The 21114-nt window shown below is 36.3% G+C and overlaps 1 protein-coding gene across 6 annotated transcripts in view; it reads right to left on the reverse strand.

Moving 5' to 3' along the window:
- The window catches only part of GRIP1 (glutamate receptor interacting protein 1), a 240039-nt gene that overhangs the window by 116222 nt on the left and 102703 nt on the right, over positions 1–21114 (reverse strand). Inside the window, exon 1 of one of the 6 annotated variants that reach the window (XM_072401313.1) lies at positions 486–794. The exons of the other annotated variants lie outside the window; for them this stretch is intronic. Within the exon in view, the coding sequence (XP_072257414.1) occupies positions 486–615 (130 nt within the window). The 5' untranslated portion in view covers positions 616–794. Of the gene's footprint in view, positions 1–485; positions 795–21114 lie in introns of those variants that run through there. 6 annotated transcript variants of the gene reach the window in all.

Raw genomic sequence — 21114 nt, forward strand, 5'->3', positions numbered from 1 at the left:
AAGTTCACCATTTTCTAATCACAGTTACATACAGATGTAATAGAACGCCTTCTCCCTTACTAAACCACCATGTCTCTGCTCTTGCCATATATTTCATAAACCTATTTAACCCTTGCTCATATCTTAGTGCTTATCCATGTACACATACCCAAAGAGCAAAATTAAAACTTATTTTAAGCCAGAAGGATATATTACATTGCAGTGGAGTTTCTGTGCAGATGATATACCAACAAGAAAATATCACTGGCAATGAAAACATAAAAGCCCACAGGTAAAGAAAAAAGAAAAATCAGCAACAATAAATAGACACAGACTGAACTGCAGGTAAGACAAAATGGCTTATGAGGGACCCAAGCTTTGACTAGTCTGGGCTCTTTGCTGCTTGACTATAAATTGATAGGACAGGCATATTTGTAAGGCAAAAACATGATTTGAATAGACAGAGTGTGCCAGAGACTGAAAGGGAAGAAGAAAAAGCACCATACCTTTAACCAGTCTCCGCAGGATTTGACAACGACATTTGAAAGAGACAGCTATCATTCTTGTTTGCTGCTTTCCAGCAGTAATAACATACACAAGCCCTGCTCGGAGAGGATGCAGCAGCAGCACACGCATACGAATTGGTTGCGCGTAGAATGGAGAAGGTAGTCCCAGAGGGGAGTGACACGGTTTGATTCCTCCTGGTGATGTAGGGATCAGCTCTGTGTCATCTAATGACACTATCAGTCATACAGCAGCACGCTGACTATCCAGCAAGGAACCTGCAGCACTACATCAGCTGCCTTTGGAGCTAGAAGGAAGAACAGTGCTATGCGCAGGATGGAGCTGGCCCCTTCTCCTTACACTCATTCATGTGTACAGGGCCCTGTGTTCAACATTAGATCCTCATCTCCATCCTGCCAATGGGATGTTCCTTAGCTGCAAGTGTTAACCCATGAAGTGCTGAAGGATACCAATACCTCTCACTGACCATATCACCAAGCCACCTAGTTCCCAGGAATAAAGGGTGAAAAGGCATGAAGACCAGCAAATTGTTATTGAGTGGAGGAGACACAATGATGATATGACTTGTCTCTAAAGTAATTTTGTAATGACACCGAAAAGGTTTATTTTAAAATGTCATTAGGGTGTTAATGAAGGGCCAAGGAAGAAAATATTTATGCCAATTAAAGATAATTTTTTACAAAATAATATATAAAATTAGGGTTAAACGTTAAAGCATTTCAGTTTTATCAAAAAAATCGTTAAATATTTTTTTTGTTCTAGTAATGACGAAAGGCTGCACCACAGGGAAGAGAAGTTTAAATATATATAAGGTCAGAATATGACCCATTTGAAATTGCCAAGTTTTAAAAAGAAAGCATTAGCTTTCCAGTTGCAAACATAGGAAAAAAACTTTATGGAAACCAGGAACACATTATTATGAAGCTTATCAGTCCTTAGATATGAAAGCAGCATTAGTTTTCTCTTTTTAAACATTTTATTTTCACCAGTACTCGCTCACTTATTGGGATATATCCGTGTATGTAGCACTGTCACCCTAGAACAGGTAGCAGGACAAAAGGGGGAAGTTCTGCACTGAGGGTGGTAGGCACTGAAAGAGGGATCTAAGCTGTTCTACAAGTAGATGAGTTCAGATCTTTAGCAGGTCCATTATATCCATTACCCACAGGACTGTAGATATGCCACTGCATGTTGCACTGCCCAGCACTTTCTAGACTTGTCTGCATCCTTTGTCCTATGCACTTCTTTGCGTAAGTCATACTCTCCTGGACAACTGGAGGATGCCATGAGTAAAGTTCACTAAACATAAATAACATGGAGATAAGGACTAATGAGGATGTTTTCACTTAAAAGGCTATGCTGCCTCATGCCTCAGAGCTAAGACTACTGGATCAAGGTAAATAATGTACTTTTCAATGTAGGTAGCATTTAAAGCGGCCAAAAGATGGGCATCTGTGCAGCACAGAAAAAAGACTGCATTTAGATTTCTTCTAGATCACTACAACCAATGCAATGGGAAGGTAATTGCACCATGGATGTTCCTATGAAAACTAGGAAATGCAAGCCCAGCTGCCCTGCATGCCTACCCTGAATCTGTCACTTCTGGGCTCAATGCTGCCCAAACTCAGGGCTCTGAAGTTTTGTTAGAAGGCTGCCAGTTTGTGAAGAGGCTGGACTTGTTAGCCAGTGCAAATACAGCCACACTGACCTGTTTGGATTGAGAGCAGGGGGTGTGACTTCTATTACTACGTGGGTGGATGGTTTTCTTTACTCCAGCTTACACCTGCTAAGTGTACTAATGACTTGTCTGCTAGGAACATATATAGGATATATTTTGCATGTACAGGGATACAGTGGATGGAATACAATCAGAATATCAGTTCATAAACCTTATTTTTAAGATTTTTAGACCTGCCAAGGGTTGAGCAAACTTTTTGGCTTAGGGGCCACAATGAGTTTTAATATTAGACGGACATGCCGGGCCAGTATCAGGGGGATGGAGAGTGAATAAAAATTACATGTAAAAGTGGGCCAGAGTAAAAACCAGACCGTAGTTTGCCTATGCCTGGTCGTGCCTGACCTGATAAAACATTAGAAAATAAACCTTTTCCAGTTTGACAAATATTTTTACTAAAACAATAAGCAGTTTATTAAGACAAAACAATATTTATAGTGCAAGGCCTGGGACAATATTTCCAATTTTTAAATAAACAATCTCGTACAATCTTTTCTGCAAAGGTGAAACAAACATTTGCTATTCTAAAATTGATCTCCATCCAATCAGATGGAGATCATGTTTACAAGCAAATTATACAGCACATTCATTTCATTGGAGGTTAATAATACTGTATTGTATGAGCAAGGAGCAGCATTGAGCAATCAAATTGGTTGCAAATTCTGTAAATCACTTGCATAGCACCTTTAATTACAACAAATATGCCATAGGAAAGCAATCAGTTGCAGGAGATTTTAGTGCAGTAATCATGTGACTAATTTTTAGTCTTCACCTCCTAAATGACAACATTGGGATTTCTGACCTGCAGAGGGCTGCCGTAACTACAGATATGGTTCAAGAATTTGCCACCACATTGAAGGGGCTGTTGTATTGGGAACTATATTGCTTCATAACAGATTGATCTTTACAAAATTGTAACTGTAAAATATACAATAATGAGCTTGTCTACACTTTGGCCCTGTAAAAAAAATATACTGTACAGCTGTGACATTGTGTATATATGTGCAATAAGGTGTCTATACCAATGATAGGGACAGATGTATGGTTTGCAGTTGTTCCATTGCTGATGGGCTTTACAAAACAAGATAATGCTGTCGATCTGATATATGAATGTGTTTCTTATTTTACTACATCGCCTTTTAAACTCTTTCCTCCCTTATGCTCCAGTTTATCTCTGCAGTGCTTTTTACAGTCAGAGAAGCAAAATGGAGGGGGAAATAAAAGTTCATCATTGCAGTCACTAGAAGCTCCAACACCTCGAACAGAGGTATTGATGCATTATGAATACTTTATTACCCACTACATCCTGCAATGGTCACAACACATCTGCACAAGAACAAAGATGCCAACAAAGCAATGTATTTGTACACCAGACAACACAATATATGCAATAATTGCTTCTGCCTACGGCTTAATGTTGTCCGAACATTCTTTTTCTTAAAAGGACTGATAAAAAATAAAATGTAAGCAGCCTTATATGAAAGAGTTATAAATTGATATATATAAAGAGATATAAATTGCTGACCGTAAAATGTTAGAATCTTTCCAATCCTTTTAGAACAAAATAAGGCACATCCGTGATATTGCAAAAAACTCTTTTTAAGACTAAGAACAAAATCTGAAAAGAACATAGCAATATTTCAGGCTTCATCCATTTTCAAACTGGGCCTGCTGGGAGTGATGGCAGACAATATGGTACATTATGAGAAATTTTCACGCACAGATGATGTTCTGTAAAGTCAAAAGGCTCTACTGTTAGGTAAGTCTTTAAGCTTTGAAAGAAAGGGTGTTTATTCTTTTTGCACCCTTTCCTTTCCCCAGCAGAAGCGAAAAAGACGCAAACAAATGTAAAAACATTTTACAAAACTGTATTTATAAGATATATATATTTCCAGTATTTGGCCCATCCATTATTAAGTGTTATTCACATTTACCCTTACAAATCACAACAGTATCTAGCAAAAGCTTTAATGCACTATCTAGTGAATTGCCTATAAAGTATTCCCACCATCTAATCTACCAAGCAAATTTTATGTTTAGGGACACAACACAGCGGCTATATGTGGAATTGTAAGATGCAGCACATGTTGCAATGCTGGGATAAGGCTAATTAAAGCATATTTTGTTGGAGAAATTTGATGAAAATAAAAAGTTAATTAGATAAGCTCTGCATGGGAGAAGCACAATGACCACATTACACAAATTTTGTAAATATTGGATATTGCTTCCAAAGCAAATAAAACAATTTGTGAGATAAAAAAGTATAGTACACATGAGACAAATCTACCTATTCACCTTGACATTTACATCTATAGTGGAGAACTAAATACAGTTTCAGCAATTAGTTCCCACGAATGAGTTAAAGTGAATATTCTCTGACCTTAATTTATTCAGTAATATCTTGCCAAACAGCATTTTCTGAGCGATGATATCTGCTTGCCTCAAGAGGCAGACACATCAAAATGATTGCAGAGAGACTGAACACCAACAGGCATGTGATTGCAATCTCAAGATGCTTTGCCTCTGCCAGCACTGGAAAACATTCCCTAAGACACCTTCAGATAAAAAAAACTATAACTTTCTGATGAAGCAATAAACCTAAAACACAAGTTTGCTTACATAAAAGAACTACAGATAAGATATTAAGAGATATGTATATAAAAAAATTAAATAAAAGGAAATTGCAAAGTTAAGTGCTGAACTTCACACTGACTACATTTATATCAATATAGTTATTACTACTCAGCAAGAAAAGAAAACTAAAAAAAAAAAGTGTCAACAACGAATATACATATTCCAGCAAATGTTACCAATGGCTTGAGCGGGTCTATACATGACCAGATTTCATAGCCCAACTCACAATTTAAATTCTTCTACAGGTATATGAGGAACAGGGACAGCATCACATTGTTAATTTGGTCCTGATATGTTAGCTATATTTGCTTTAAGTTTTTTCTTTATATTGTACTTGAGCATTTTTGGACAATGTGAAGTTACTCTTTAATTTCATGTACAGATTTACCCACCACATTTAACCCTAAAATTTTCCTCCAACACCACAAGACAATGCTTTAAAAAAATCTACAAACAATCTGTACTAATACAAATGAATTATATATGACAATTTTAGGAGGAAGTACTACTAGAATGAATTGGGTAACACCCTAAGTATAAGGTTCTCTTGTGCACTGACACTACCAAGTCAACCTAACAGCTTGAGGGCTGAAGCATTGCAGGTGTTGTGAAGCAAGAACATTTTCAGCAAGTACATATTTTTTAGCCATGTTTGTAATGTTAACTGATTTGTTACAGTTGCGTGCTTGCTTTGCTGCATTTCTCAGGTAGCCTTCCTAACAAATGCAACATAAGTATTTGGCATAAATTGTGTCCATTAATGTAAGTCCAGTAGACAGACACTGAGAAAGTCTAAAAGTAAAGGACAGTAAACTTTTTAAAGTATAGTCTGTAAAGGTAATTTATTACCAGATATGGATCTTTCAAAGTACAAATATCATAAAAACTATACAAACTAAAAAAGGTTTCTAAACTACTAATTAAAATTATCTGAAAGATTATTTACATTAAAATGATCACATACACAGATAATATTATAAAACAAAATAATATACATAGTAATAATATTCAAAGACTATTTAGAATACTTTATAATGCGGATCTAATACTAAGATAATATGTAAGCTGCCAGCAATTAATGCATTCTAAAAAATGTAAATTTTTCCTGTAAAGCTGAGCTTTTGGTTGCAGACGTTTCAGTCACACAACCAAAACACGCATACAGACAACTAGTTGACAAGTTTTGCAACATTTTAGTTGCATTCTTCTTCTGAGTCAGTGTTTCTGAAGGTTAATAAAAAGCAGAGGATCAGAATACCAACCAGGTAAATTGTATATTATAGAATCAGGTCAGTAATGGTATGGTTTACATCATCTCAGTTAAAAGTCCACTTAAGTCCCAGGAGTTACTCCTAAATTTTGGATGTCACACAAAAATTAAAAGCAGAAATACATCTCGGCAGACTCCTTTCTGACCACAGGGTCAGGGGGACCTGTCTGTACCCCATATTCCATCCTATTGTGGGGCTGCACAGCTCGACCCCCTGACAGCACACCATGTCCAATTCAACCACTGTGCTGAGTATCCCTGGAGGCAGAGGTAATTGCAAAGACCCTTTTGTGGATTCCCCCTCACTGGAGTATCTACAAGCCAATCCTCATACACTCTCTTCAGGTTTGGGATTCAGTGCAGAAATAAGGCAGTCTGACACTCCCCACTTTTCACCATAAACGGGGATCTATATACATAAAATACCTTTCAAAAACATTAAACAAACATTGCTTGCTTGGTCCTTCCCATTATAATTCATGGGATATCTGACCAATTTTTTAGACAAAGTAAACCCTGATCAAGTGGCGCAGAACCATTTCCTTGGTAAGGTGAAAACCAGGTGGACTCAATTTTCAGCTAAAGGACAGGATGTCAGTAATGTGTGGTGCAGCTAGAGGTAATTTAGATTACTGACAAAATGGTATTAGCGAAGGCCTGTTGGTCCTCCAACCTTACCATAGCCCAGGTCAAACAGAAAATGTCCTGGTTCCTCATAAATGAAAAAATGCATGCTATACTGACTCTATGAACCGATTCCAGCATGTTTGGGCTCCATGGAGAGTATTATATGCTAATGAGGTGGTGATCACTTGTTCCTAGATTTATAACCTTTATCCTCCCAAAACCACACTTTAAGCATTAGGTGGTGGTTCCCTTTGGTGTAAAGGACCTTACCCTACCCCTCCCCCAGCTCGAATTTCCCCCACCCTCTCTCTTTCCTATACTTGTTAGCACCAAGTATTATTCTTAGGGTAATCATATGCAACCTGCCTGCCCGTCTGGTAGGGTGGGAATGGGGCTACCTCAACTGGGGGGACACTCCCTAAGAACAGGGATCAGCTCAATGGGCATTAATAAAGTCTCATACCCCGGAAGCTTATATATTACTTTCACAATTGGCCTTTTATATGCTTTGTACTTGACAAGCCTGGCTGACCATTTACTGCTTTTTTTTTTTGTTTTGTACCCTTTTTATGCACTGCCTTGAAGAATGTCTATAAACTGGCGAAATTTTGTTAAAACTGGTAAAACATGCATTTTAGTTAAATTTAAAAAAAATGTAATACATTTAATACATTTTAATAAATCTACTGAAACCTGAAACCAAAAGCAGAAATACAAAGAATTTCAACTTTACCTGATGTTCATTAAAATCTTGTAACTAATAAATATTACAAGGCCAGGTGTAGGTATAGCTGGGCTGACATACAGATGTTGTATTATTTGCTTATATAAACTAAATTATTCCATATATTCCCTTTGTGCAGGCCAGGAAATTAAAGAAAATCTGTGGGTTGCTATGGACTAAATAGTTTTCTTTCAGACCTGCTTAAATGACATTCATTACATTTTTAATGTTCTTTTGCTGACCCTAAGCAAGTTACAAGCAGAAAGAAGGTAACTAAATCTATATAAAAATATATTTCAGTTATCCGATACTAGAAAAGCTAAACTACAAAGCTAAACTACAATTTCCATCAGTTCAAAATCAATTTGAGAGATACCGGTAAATCTATTTGAGAGTCACCATTGTACAAACCCTTTTTTCACTACAACGATATATTAGTACGCACATTTACAAAATGATAGAAGTATTATAGTGAAGAACATAAAATTCAGATATAAAATTCTCAAACAATCTGAAATTCCTTTATTCCCCTGACTTCATAACAAGTAAATATAAAAATATAAAGCAGAGTGCAACAACATTTTGCTCATACCAAGACACTGACTTCATAAATTTAGTCCCACTCAAACATTTTAATAAATTATAACAAAAACTTAAGACCCTGAAGTAATGAAATGCCACAAATAACACAATCACAATTTGTAAACCCAACTGTAGTGTTTCTTTAAGCCCAGGAGATGCTTGCTGTGAAATGGTTGCACTCAATTTCCAAAGACCACTAAAAAATAAAAATAAATGAATAAATGCAACCACTCACAGTCAAGTATGCAAATTGCTTTACTTCTCTCCGATCAACAAAACCTACCACATTAGCCCTTAGCCATTTTCAAAGAAGATGTAATCTGTTGCAAGAGATTTTCGTTCTGTTAGGATAAACTACATCTAGAAATCATGGTCTAAAAACCTTCCGGTTATAGAAGATAAATGTTTACGGCAACAGTAAAGAAAGAAAAAGCAATGTAGAAAGGAGCGTGTAAGAAAGCATACTGCTAGAACAAGTTTCTCAGCTTAACAATTTTAAGAAAATTCACAACACTTCACACTTCAAAGAAATCTGCATGTCATGCATACCAATGTCTGGATACAATTGCAAGCACAGTATTAAAGGCAAAATAAATAGTGTGTGATCATTGGAAACTTCAGACTAACCATAATGGACAAACGTGAGAATTACAACCTACGTATTACCAGTTACTAAGTAAAAAATCCTTGCATTTAAATATGCACGCCCCTCACAAACGTTATTTACGATATTTAACATGTAAAGATGGCACATTCCCGATGATACCCTATCATTAGCAGCATTGCTAACAGTAGGGACATCTATGTTGAGAAGGTCTCTGGAACTTTTTTTGTAAATATTTGAGGAAAGCTTGTGTTTCTTGACCAGTGCAATCAATGACCAATAGTATTCCAGAAGACAATAACTTAAGGTGAACAAGGGTCACCACTCGTCACTAAGGGTCATTATTTTTTTTTTTAGGTTTAGGATCTTAGTTTTTGTACAACATGACTATGTCTCATCAACCAACATGCTGTCTACAGAGACTGGAGAGTGTAGAAGCTTCACTCTGTTTACTGAAAACAGGAGTCCGTCAAGGTTACAAGGTTTGGGAAAATTGTTCTTTCACAGCACAGTCAATTGTGAAGGGGTTAATATTGGTCCCCTAGTAAAATACCACATCAATGCAAGAGAAGTGAAGGTGATTGCGACTAGTACCAACACAAAACAATAGAAAGAAAAGCTCTTAAATCTTGGAACCAGACACTCAAACTCTTTTTTTACATTAGCAAGCTGATTGCTTTTACCCTTTATCAGTTCAATTTGACTCACAAACATATTGCAGTGCGGGCACCAGATTTTTGTCTAATCTGCAATCCTTTGGCTGCAATAAAATAGTGCTTCAATTGCAGGGTTTTTCCCCATTCCCTGTGTTTCAGAGAGGTTCTAGGATTTATATATATTTATGTTTTATATGTTACAATTATAGCATGTATATAATATGTTCAAATAAATATTTACCAACAATAGTGTTTTACACACGTTCACTTCTTTTATCAATCAGTTTTTCTTCAACTTTCTAACCTCTTTTTCCATTTTCTTTTAATTATGCCCCAACTTGTCCAGTGCTCTTGTATTGTAACCAAGCTTTCTAGTGTTCCATGGTTTGTATAGAGTTTTATCACTTGCAGTAGTGTATTTGTGTAATCTATGTAGTGTAAAATTTTTGGCTCATTTCCCATTAGTGCCCTGGAATGGTAACAGGCTAGAGACTATTTGCAAGGTGTTTGCAAGTGGCTGGGGTTACAATGCAGTGACTGCTTCCTTACACCAGTGAGCCACTGCTTTGGGGGGGATACTCCATGGAAAAGAGTAAGCGATTTTAAAGTGCTATAAGGACAGTACTAACGAACTGTAGGTATACAACAGAACAAAGTATACAAAAGCTGTGTCGAAGGGTGATATGGCAACCAGGAATAGCACCAAAGTCCACTGCGAATCCATTAATATTCTTATGCTTTTAATCCTAGCAAAAACCAAATTCTACCTCCCTGTGTCAGCTCATAGTCCAACACCTGATGTGCTATGAAATTATCCACTCCATGCTGTGCTGTGTACATTAGGGGAAATGTTGATAAATAAACCTGGGAGAAGCCCAACTAACCCTATTGCAAATTATTATTTTTTTTTGGTGACTGATATTGGACTGTGCCTATGCTTGGTGAATAGGCTCTAAAAAAACAAGTATCCTAAATTCAGAACGGTCAGGCAGGTTAGAGGGGTTATTACAGAAGAGGCATCGGCTGTCCTTTTTGACAATAAAGCTCTGCCTGAATATAAATTCTTAAAAATGGAACTTGCACTTCCTCTTTAAGTATGTCTTGGACAAAACAGGTCATGCCAAGGTTTTGCCCTCTTAAAACTGGCTGTACAGAATTACAAATCCTCTAAAGGAAATACAATAAACAGGTGTGTACTTAGAAGTTTGCCACAAGCACTTGCTTTACTGTTCTTTGCAAGCCAAAATATTTATGTATTAAAAGTATCTGCTTTGAAAAACACAATGTTTCCTCATGCACCCAGCACAGTACCCTTCCTATTATACCAATGGCACATAAATGCTATATTACATCTTAGAAAGCCAAAATAACTGTTCCCAACACCGGATCAGAAGCAATATGCAATATGACAGCTTGTCACCCTGGCAACGTAAATGAGTAGAGGAAAAAAAACTCATGGTATACAAGAAGTTCAAAGCACTCACATGTACTGGAACAATAATTACAGTAGCTTACAAGAATTATGTATTTCATAAAAAAAAAAAAAAAAAAATGCAGTGCAAAGCCACAGGTTCACTCTTAAGATAGAAAGCTATCAGAGCTATTATATGTACTATTCCCTTTAACCCCTACTGGGAAAAAACATGGGGTTCCTAAGTAAATATCAAAGCATAAACAGGGCTAAGGACTGTTTTCTTGCCCTCAGATGGCACTAGAAAAAAAACTACTAAAAAATGCATTTAAGGAGCCATTTATGTTATCCAGTTAACCAGCATATGTGTTGAATCAAAAAATGAATTCTGTTATTATTAGTCTATGTTTTTAATAAACCTACCTTTAAATAAGCGAGCGCATTACCATAGGAAGAAATAAGTTGTGTAAGGGATGGATATTGATAGGAGCAGAGTTTGGAAAATAAAATGCTTCCTGAGATAAACTACAGATATAGTAGGTCATTTATATACTCAGAATACTCAAATATAAAGCATTTCAAATATAAACCAAGGTACTTATTTTTACCTGAGGATACAGGAAACCTGCATTGACTTAAATATAAACCTAAAGCACAAAATGCAGCCATCGCTGCTATCTTGAAAACAGCAATCAATAGAAATGCCAATAAAATTAGCATGAATAAATACATCAATGGGACTCTATTATTAAACTATTCCCCAGACAATTCATTTTGAATTCGTTTATAAAACTTGTTTATTCCCTATTAATTTTATAATGCGGAGACTAACCACTAGGTAGCAGAACGAGTCATTGTTTAAATAGGAACTGAAATGAGAAAAATTTGAACATCTGTCAGGGAATTTTCAGATCGGTTCACACTACCTAACTGTTTATTTTAAAAGCCAAAAACTGTATATAAAATCATTTAAAAAAATCAAGATAAGGTAACTACCTCCTATAAGTCAATCTAACTACTTCTAAGCTACTAAAAAAGGATCAATTCAAACATTTTTCTTAACTCTCTATAAACTAAAGTCTATGTCTGGTCAACTGGTATAACTTTGCAATACATGCCCACTTCACCACATTTCATACCTTTTCTAAAAATTTCCACAACATAATTATTTGTTCTGTGGTGCCAGGGCTGATAACACCAGTGTTTTGGGCAGGATCAACAGGTATTTTGTTTTACCAGGAAAAAAAAATTGAGACAAAAACATGCAAAAATAAATGTGCTGTTCAGCTATACACTTTTATATTATAGTATATTCTGATTCATAATAAAAGCAGTAGGAAATCCACGCAGCCATTTAGGTCATTCACCATCTTTACTGTTAACCTTTCCCTAAAGATAAACTGTTGCAGATTGATCTACATTGTAGATGTAGAGCGTATTCTCTGTAGTGTGTATCTATGCTAACAAAATTGTGTCTTCATCACAACCAATGCCTAAACATTACAGTGATAAGATAACTAAATGCTTGAACTAAATAAATTCAATGGGGTTGATGATGTTGAAGAGGCACGGAGTCAGGAACAACGAAGATGATGGAGGTTCTAAAAACCAACATCTCTAATATTTCCTAAGGAATTATTCAAGTGAAGGCATGTCCAACAGTGAGCAGCATAATGTTATTTTCCTCTCAGGTGCTGAATACTTCATGCAGTCTGCTCACCTCGCCACGTTCGGAATATGAAACCTATAAACTGGTTTGTGATTGCTTTTATCTGCGAGCCTCTTGTGAGAGGTATGGCAAATATCACAGAGCCAGTGGGAATGACAGAAAGATGGAATACATTGCAGAGGATCTCTGCAGAGCAGTGTGCAGCAGACTTACCCTACTAGGCTCACGTGATTAGCTCTCAGGGAACAAATCAATTTCCATTTGCAAGATTAAAAATTCAGCATCACAGTGTACAAGCAGCCAATTTCCTTTTGATTTTTAATAAGATTCTTTAGAAGATTAATATAACAAAAAAAATTACAAAAACAGTCACGTACAGGGAGAAAAGGCATGAGCTAGTGAACAGGCCTTCCTAGTGAAATTGTAGATGAGGAAAATTTTCTTATATGGCATCAATCAGGTTAATCTATAAAGAAATTATACACAGATTACAAATTGTTTTAACCCATTTGCAAAAGCAACCTCACACAAAAAACCTCACAAAAAAAAAAAAAACAGTGCGTGTTTTCCCATATTCCCTCATTTGTATGTTGTATCCAATTGAAACCAAGACTTGCAAGTAAAAAAAGGCAAATTAGCCTTGTATTGGCTGCAGCAGGTAAGTGAAGCTGTGAGCTTAAATCTCACAGCCAGAAATGCATTATCAATATTAATGAGGGTTGGCCAACCTTTTAATACGAACCTACGCCTAATATTTGAAATTGTCACTTTCACTCAAGCTCGATAGCAGACACTTTTATTCAGAATGACTCCCAATTACCTGGGCACCCCAATTTTTAAACAGTGACCAGTTTCCATAGTCAACAGCTCTGATATATTCCCTCCCACACCACTGTCCATCACTGTTATGGGCATCCTCATTAATCAAGGAAAGAGGAAGAGAGGCACAGAGCTGAAAACTACTGGTTGGTATTTAAATATCAGCTTCAGGGTCTCCTGGTTAAAATGTGCCTACAATGTGTTGAGGTACCCACAATCAAGCCCAAGGTACAATATGTTTAAACACTTTTAGTAGAGAGGAATGATTTTATTGTCATAAAATATATTCTACTATGCAGCATTTTCACAAGTACAAGTCAATAAATACCTCTGAATAGTGCATACAAATGTGGTTTTGAGAAAATAGTACTATACTACAATAGAGATGTGCCAATACTGCAATAATCCTATTAATCCAGGAAAACTGTTCTTGTCCATTACAAGTAATGAAGGCATTACTGCAATGGGGAAAAAAATCAATGAAATTTCAGCGTTGCTAACAAATTGCAGCTTCACTGAATGAGATGTAGGCTTTATTAATTCAGCTTAATAGCATTTTTTTCGTTATGCCAGACATATTTTACGATACAGCCAGCATGTCTTTTGGCAGAATAAAGTAAGTTAAGGATTTTCAACAGAGCAATCACCAATTTACTAAGAAAATTAAAAAGAAAAAAAAGTTATACATCTGATTTACAGTGGAAACTTTATTTCTCAGTTTCTAAGAGTTATTAACACACAGGTTTATAAATGTACAGCACATTCGTAGAAATCTGCATTCCTGTCATTTATGGCTAAAGTTGTTAAAAGAATAAAAATAGACTTTGCAGTCCCTTTTTTTTTTTTTTTTTTTAACTAAACTCACTAATAAACAAGAAAGGACAAGCATTTTACTGTATATGGCACAAAAAGCACAGATACTTGCATTGTGTGCCACCCCAATATTGTCCCAATCTAGAATTTTATTTGTGCAGATTACAAGATTTGAGGTAGCCTTAATAGATCTATAGATGTATGCTAAAAAAAAATGACAGTAAAGTTCTTTTACGCCAATTCACATTGGTTGATACTGTACAAGTAAATTGACTAATGTATAACATTCCAAATCCATGATATCTGTGCTTCCAAGGGAAGAACTACATAGGGTGACTGATAAAAACTTAAAATAAATACAGCGGGGGTCATCATAGATATGCAAAGCATTGCAATCTTTTTCTCCCAATCAGGACTGCCATATTTCTTTTTCAAAGAAAGTGACATTGCAAGTAGGATGAGGTCTCTGAAGTCAGCCCAGACTCAGCCAAGAGTAGGATGTTTTTCTGTGCAGCTCTTAGGTAGAAAAAACTGCTAATCTTTCTTTAAAGCAGAACCAAACCTGTGCGATTCAAGTATCTACATTCCAGCAAAGGGAGCCACCATCTTCCTCCTCTTCCGGACGACCTTTGGCCATCTTGATTGACCAGGCCAGGATGGCATAACTCCCGTGAGCCTTTAATCATCCTGGCACAGACAAGAAACTCCAGGTTTCCATGCAATGCGCAGCTCAGCTTTGACTCCACAACCCTGGAACGATCAGGCTGGCGGACATCGCCTGTCCCTTTCTGCAATAACCTGCCTGATCATTCAAACCTAAAAATGTAACTTTAGTTCCACTGTAAACAGAGGGTCTCTAAAGCCCTCTATAGACATCAAACATCATATTTTGTTTCTAAAGCTAAATAGCTTTGGAAATTATCTTTCATGATTGTTCTCAGTAACAGAAGAATGAACAAGGCATGTACACACAGTGCTGTTCTGTGATGAGGGTGGACAGCGAATGGCGGTAGCACACATTGGTCTACCAAGACGGATTATTGTACAATGTCGGGGGACTATTGTACACATGCTACTATATCAACCGTTTGTCGACAATCATATGTGTGTATGTAGCTTAAGTCTATCACACACAGTGTCCCTCATTCACAGGGAAATCCCTGTTGGTCTTCGGTGAGTCCTCTAGAGAAATATTTCCATAAGCTCCTACCTTATATCCTACACATTTTGTACACAGTTTATTACAATAAATGCAGTGCTACATTTTTTAGTTGGATCCAGGGATAGGTTCTTCCCAGAAATGTATACAAGTGGATGTGTTTATAACCGATAGAACGAAAACATCACTCAAGTGCTGGGCAGCATCAATGGAGCATATGCTTACTACAGAATCAAAGAGTATTGGCAGACACTAGAGAAAGCAAAGTGATTTAGCACGCCAACTGTATGTTCCTGTTTCCGCACGATCCAAAGATACTATTCATATCAATATTTTAAGGGGACTTTCTTGGTGACTAAATTAAGGGTCCAGGAGCCAATAATCTATTTAATAATAAGGAGCAAGGATAAGGAAAGTTACCTTGCTAGTATTAGTATGTTTAGTTTGTACAGGAATTATTTAGATGGTGGTTTACAACACTCCAAAATTTGGGAAATAACAACATACAAGAGTTATAGTATATGCCTACACTGTGTCCCACATCTGCATGGTTGCAAAGACAATAAGGACTAGAAGTCACAATCTAAGTTTTCCCTACTGCACAGCCTTATTTCGAATCAACATCATCCACCTAATATCAAAAATATATTGCATTGAAGTACTCTCCAGTGACAGTGGGGTAGATATTACTGAAGGACTATGATGATGATGAATTGCTGCACCAGTAACAATTTCATTGCAGTCATTAGAAAACTATCATTTCAGGGTAGTTGCAATGGGTTACCACATTGTACTTGCACATTGTTTCTGAATCATTCTATATTGTCCAAATTCAAGAACATTTCCCATATCAGTATACTACCAACTGGATCTGACCTACCATTTACTATTAGCTTTGGAAGTATGCAGCATTAAAAACGAAAATTACTGATACTCCTAGAGAAAATAATTCTAGTATCATCAGATTGCTTATCTATTCTCTGCACGGTGCAGGACTAATGAACAATCTAATTGCACTGCATTTGACTACAAGGCATGAAACAGCTGGTGGATTTTTGGTGCAGACTTGTAGCATGTATTTGTGATATATAAAACAGAAAGGGACCAAGAGCAGCGTCTGTTCCCAATACCATTCTATTAACACCAAAATAAAATCTAGTGCACCATCTAGTGGCTCATTGGCTTTATTCACACAGTCTTTTCTAGGTCCAACATAACATTTACTTTACTAAAATCATCAAAAAAGTTACCATTATCCACAATAAAAAACAAAAAAAGTGTAGTAGACCAGGGTGACACTCATTTAGTAAAGGATTTTGCAAAATGTTGGGTTATACCAGTTCTGAACAGCCACCTATAACAGTTTTGCATCTATAAAATAAACTATAAAAAGTATTCCACCTACATAATGTACACGTCACATAAAGTCTATAATTTTTTTGGATAATTTTTTTTTCTTCTTACCATTCAACGTATAAAAAATAGATCTTTTATTTTTCTTTTATTTTTCTTTTATTTGTTGTTGATTTGTGTCAAATATTTGATGTGGGGCTGTACATGTGATAGAGAATGTGTTACTAAATTTAAAAAAAAAAAATGCATGCACAATGATATGCTCAACGCTGGTCCATACTGCTGTAACCTGCCCATCCACTCCTGAGAGTTACATAAAGAGGTAATTTCCTGCCCCCTAGCCTGTTACTGGTCAGTGGTTTCTTCAAGTTATGGGAAACTACTGCCACTTGCCCTCCTATCACATAACAATATTGGAGAAGTGTAGGGGGTGAAGAAGTGATCAGTTATGGAGGAGGGGTGCAGGGATAAGCAGTGGTGAAGGAGAGGTGCAAAGGTGAGGGGTAAACAGGATATAAAGTGGCGAGTAAAGGTCACAGCTGTAACCTGTCTGGCTATTTTAATGGGCTTTAAATCTCTTCTTTAGGTTAGACTGAAAATGTCAGCTCTCTGTTTGTATTCTGTGTGCAGAAAAGTCTATATAAGGAACGCATTTTAATTATAAAAACTGTGCTCAGGTTGAAATGTGTCAATTTAAATGGGTCTAAGACTTTTGTTGTGGCACAGTAATAAATAAATAATTTGAGGGTGCAGGGACTGTGGCATTGGAGCTGTGTAGACGCGTTAGAGTACACCTAAATTTGCCATGGTATGTGTTTCATTTTTTCCTATTTTCTATCCAGGTATACATTTTTTAGTGAACATTAACAAAGGAAAGATGTGAAAAGACATTTTTTTTTAACAATATGTTAGCTTTTGATTTCACCATTTCTCCCTTGCTGCTAACCTACAACTCTTACATGTTCACATATTTGTTCAGTTTTGTTTTACCATTTAAAATAGTATTCAGTACTTCTAAAAACAGATATTCCACTTATTTGGAGCAGCTGGTAAGGGAAATAAAAAGTCCAAAAGTAAAGGTGGCACTTTGACACAGCCAGGACTGTTGTGGTGGGACACCATTGTTTAAAGTTTGGAAAATGCCACCTTAGACAAAATAGGGAGAAGGGGTTAGGTAATTAATTTCTTAACAGATGTTTTCCCCCCATTGCGATTGATTAACAGCCCAGGCAGGAACTGGGCTATCTTTTTAGAAAATCCGAAACATTATGTGACAGTATGTTAAAAGTCAGGGTCTGAAACAGGAGATGTTGTAAAGGATGCTGTCAGCTGTACAAGTAAGTGACTTCAGCAGCAATTTACTTTTATCCTGACCTCCAGTCCCCGAGAAACTGCTGAGCAAGGGACATTGTGTGAATAAATAAACATGTTAACTATTCACCTTATCGCTAACTGTGGTGTCACCAAGTTATTTATAGACTGTAAGTAGTTTTGATGGTACTGTGAATGTTTGACTTTTCCTATTGGTTCCTTAAAATCTATTCTACACAGAGAACTGACCGACTGGGATTTCTGCAAGATAATGGAAGATGCCCTTGAAAAGTAACAACCAACAGGAAAACATCAAATTAATCAGAACACGACAACAGTTATTAACTTCCCCTTGGAGTTTTTGTATAAGTGTTTGTTCAACAAACAATTCCTGCTCTGCAAAGATTTAATTACCTTGCCCAGTCTACAAGGATGAAAGATACATAAAACTAAGTCCTTAGGAACCACAAATGCCAGTAAGAAAACTTCAGAATATTATTAAAACTAAAAAGTCAGTGATCCCCAAAAAAAGTTTATAGCTGCATTAACACAAAACCTAATCAGACAGTCCTGGAAAGAAACACCTCGATATAAATGTGTCCTCATGGGAATGCACACCTCACTTTGCTGGTGCTTTGCAGTGCTAATCATTATTAATGGAACCCTAATGCACAAGATGTTGATTATTATTATTAAACAGGATTTATATAACGCCAACATATTACTCAGCGCTGGACCTCAATGTACTGCTGCAATGCACTGCAATACATATACCAATCTGGAACCGTAAACAAATGTTAAATATTTGCTTTAAGTCCAGTTTTTGCTGTGTAGCGCTTTACTGATAAATGATCATATGCAATGCAATGCTAAGTTGTGTGAAGCCACCTATATATAGCTTTTCATACTTCTCCTTATGCACTCACAAATGGCAGCACAATAGGATCCTCTGAGGTGACCAAATTAGGCACAGTGGTCCCATATCATAAAATGCCAGTGATGGTTTTTAGAATAATTGAAATTACATTTCAATGCCACAGTTAATCATGTGATCCAAAAATAGTTTCTGAATCTACCTAATATGTTATCAATCCAACCCAGGAGGAGGTTATTGAGGTTGTTTAGTCAACATAATACAAAAAATGGGGGTAATCCTTCATATACAGTTAGGTCCATAAATATTTGGACAGAGACAACTTTTTTCTAATTTTGGTTCTGTACATTACCACAAATTATTTTTAATGAAACAACTCTCAGCTTTCAGCTTAATTCAGTGGTTTGAACAAAAAGATTGCATAAAAATGTAAAGACTAAGGCCTTTTTTCAACACAATAACTTAATTTCAGGGGCTCAAAAGTAATTGGACAAATAAAAAAGCTGAAAATAAAATGTTCATTTCTAATACTTGGTTGAAAACCCTTTGCTGGCAATGACAGCCTGTAGTCTTGAACTCATGGACATCACCGGATGCTGGGTTTCCTCCTTTGTAATGCTCTGCCAGGCCTTTACTGCAACGGCTTTCAGTTGCGGTTTGTTTGTGGGCCTTTCTGTCCAAAGTTTAGTCTTCAACAAGTGAAATGCATGCTCAATTGGGTTCAGATCAGGTGTTCGGACATATTTCTGTAAGTTACAGGTCTACAATTTAAAAAAATAATTTCATGAAAACCTGTGACGCTTTTGGAACAGAAATCTAGAAATCAGTGTAACGCTCAGGTGGTTAATAAGAATTTTTGCAAGTATGACAAAAACAAAAAATCCCAGTAAAAAAAAAATCAATATTCACAAGCATGTGAAAAAAAAAGTTTTGTTGATAAACAGAGGTGGTGCATTACGTCAGTCCCTGTCCTCTTGTACATCTCATACAATAAAAAAAACTATCGATTTGGGTGTTCTGGGAATTCCTATAAGTACTTCCAGTTGCAATCTCCAAAATATTAATAAAAAAAAACACAAACCACCATACTTGCTCAACACAGCTGGTAAGAAAAAACTGAAACTTGTGGCACAAATGTCTCAGCAAGGAAATTCCTGAGAAATGCAGTCAGATGATGTTCTCTACAAAAAACTATAATATCTGTTTTCTGTGTACCGAATCTTTAGTGCCAAGCCATTTTTGCCAGACTTATAGAAGACAGAATAAATGTATTATCTGTTCTAGTCCTTCCTTATTTATTCATATTTCTCCTGTGAAAAGCAACTTGGGATGTCAGATTTCTGTTCCTGTATTCAGATAAATGGTGTCCTGGGATACATTCAGCAAGTGGCCTTCATGCAAGCTATTTTTTATTATTAAACAGAGTGCAAATATAAATAATGCAAGATCTGTAAAACAGTACTTTAAATTCCTTGTGAAATATTTATATCATGCTTTAAACAGATAAAACCCTATCTGCGATTTACTTGAAACCCTTGAACATGAAAGGAAAGTTATGCATGAGTGGACGACTGCCTGGCCTCTACAGAGGGAACTAGGAAGCAGAGAACAGAAGGCCTTTTGCCATTATTACAGCTCTGCCTGTGATAAACTTTAATTCTTGAGGTGGACTAGGCGATAAGGCTAAAAAAACAACTGAAAGAAAATAGGAAATACAACAAAGACTGCTTTGCAGAAAGAGAAATAATACATCAAGTAAAACACATAGTCCAGAAGGTAAAAGAAGACCAACTTCTAATAAAGACCTCCAGCTCCACCTGTTCTCCTAAATTCAAACTGCAACTAAAGGGCATAAAAATGATTTGGTTGGCGATATCACTGTTCTGGAAAAGCATGGAAAATTGTCACATGAGCACGGCACAAAGCAGAATAGGCAGTAAACGTTTATTAAAGGTTAGGCCACTTGGCCCTAAACAAAAGAATTTTGTATAGATCAAAAGCAAGAAGCATTTGTTATTTGGCTGTAATTTTATAATTGTCCTCATCTTTACAAAAATTAAGCTGAAAACTTTTAGCTGGGCTTAAGGTCACTTACTATCTATAACAATAATTACAATGGGTGTGTACACACACACAACCTTTTAATGAAAAAATAAATCTTTATTGAATTAAGTAGATTGTATAAGATCCGGCAGTATCAGCATATATAACGCTAGGAAAGGATTCCTGAAGCAAGTACTTACCAAGTTTCAGATTTTAAAGACTTACTCTCTTCTAGACCCCTATCATGGATTTATATGAACTCCTCTTCATAGAGCATATCTAGTCCAGTTTTATCTTCAGACCAGTAGCTACAGGTAACAGTAATT

The sequence above is a fragment of the Pyxicephalus adspersus genome, chromosome 2 (assembly GCF_032062135.1).
Source record: "Pyxicephalus adspersus chromosome 2, UCB_Pads_2.0, whole genome shotgun sequence".
Taxonomy (NCBI): domain Eukaryota; kingdom Metazoa; phylum Chordata; class Amphibia; order Anura; family Pyxicephalidae; genus Pyxicephalus; species Pyxicephalus adspersus.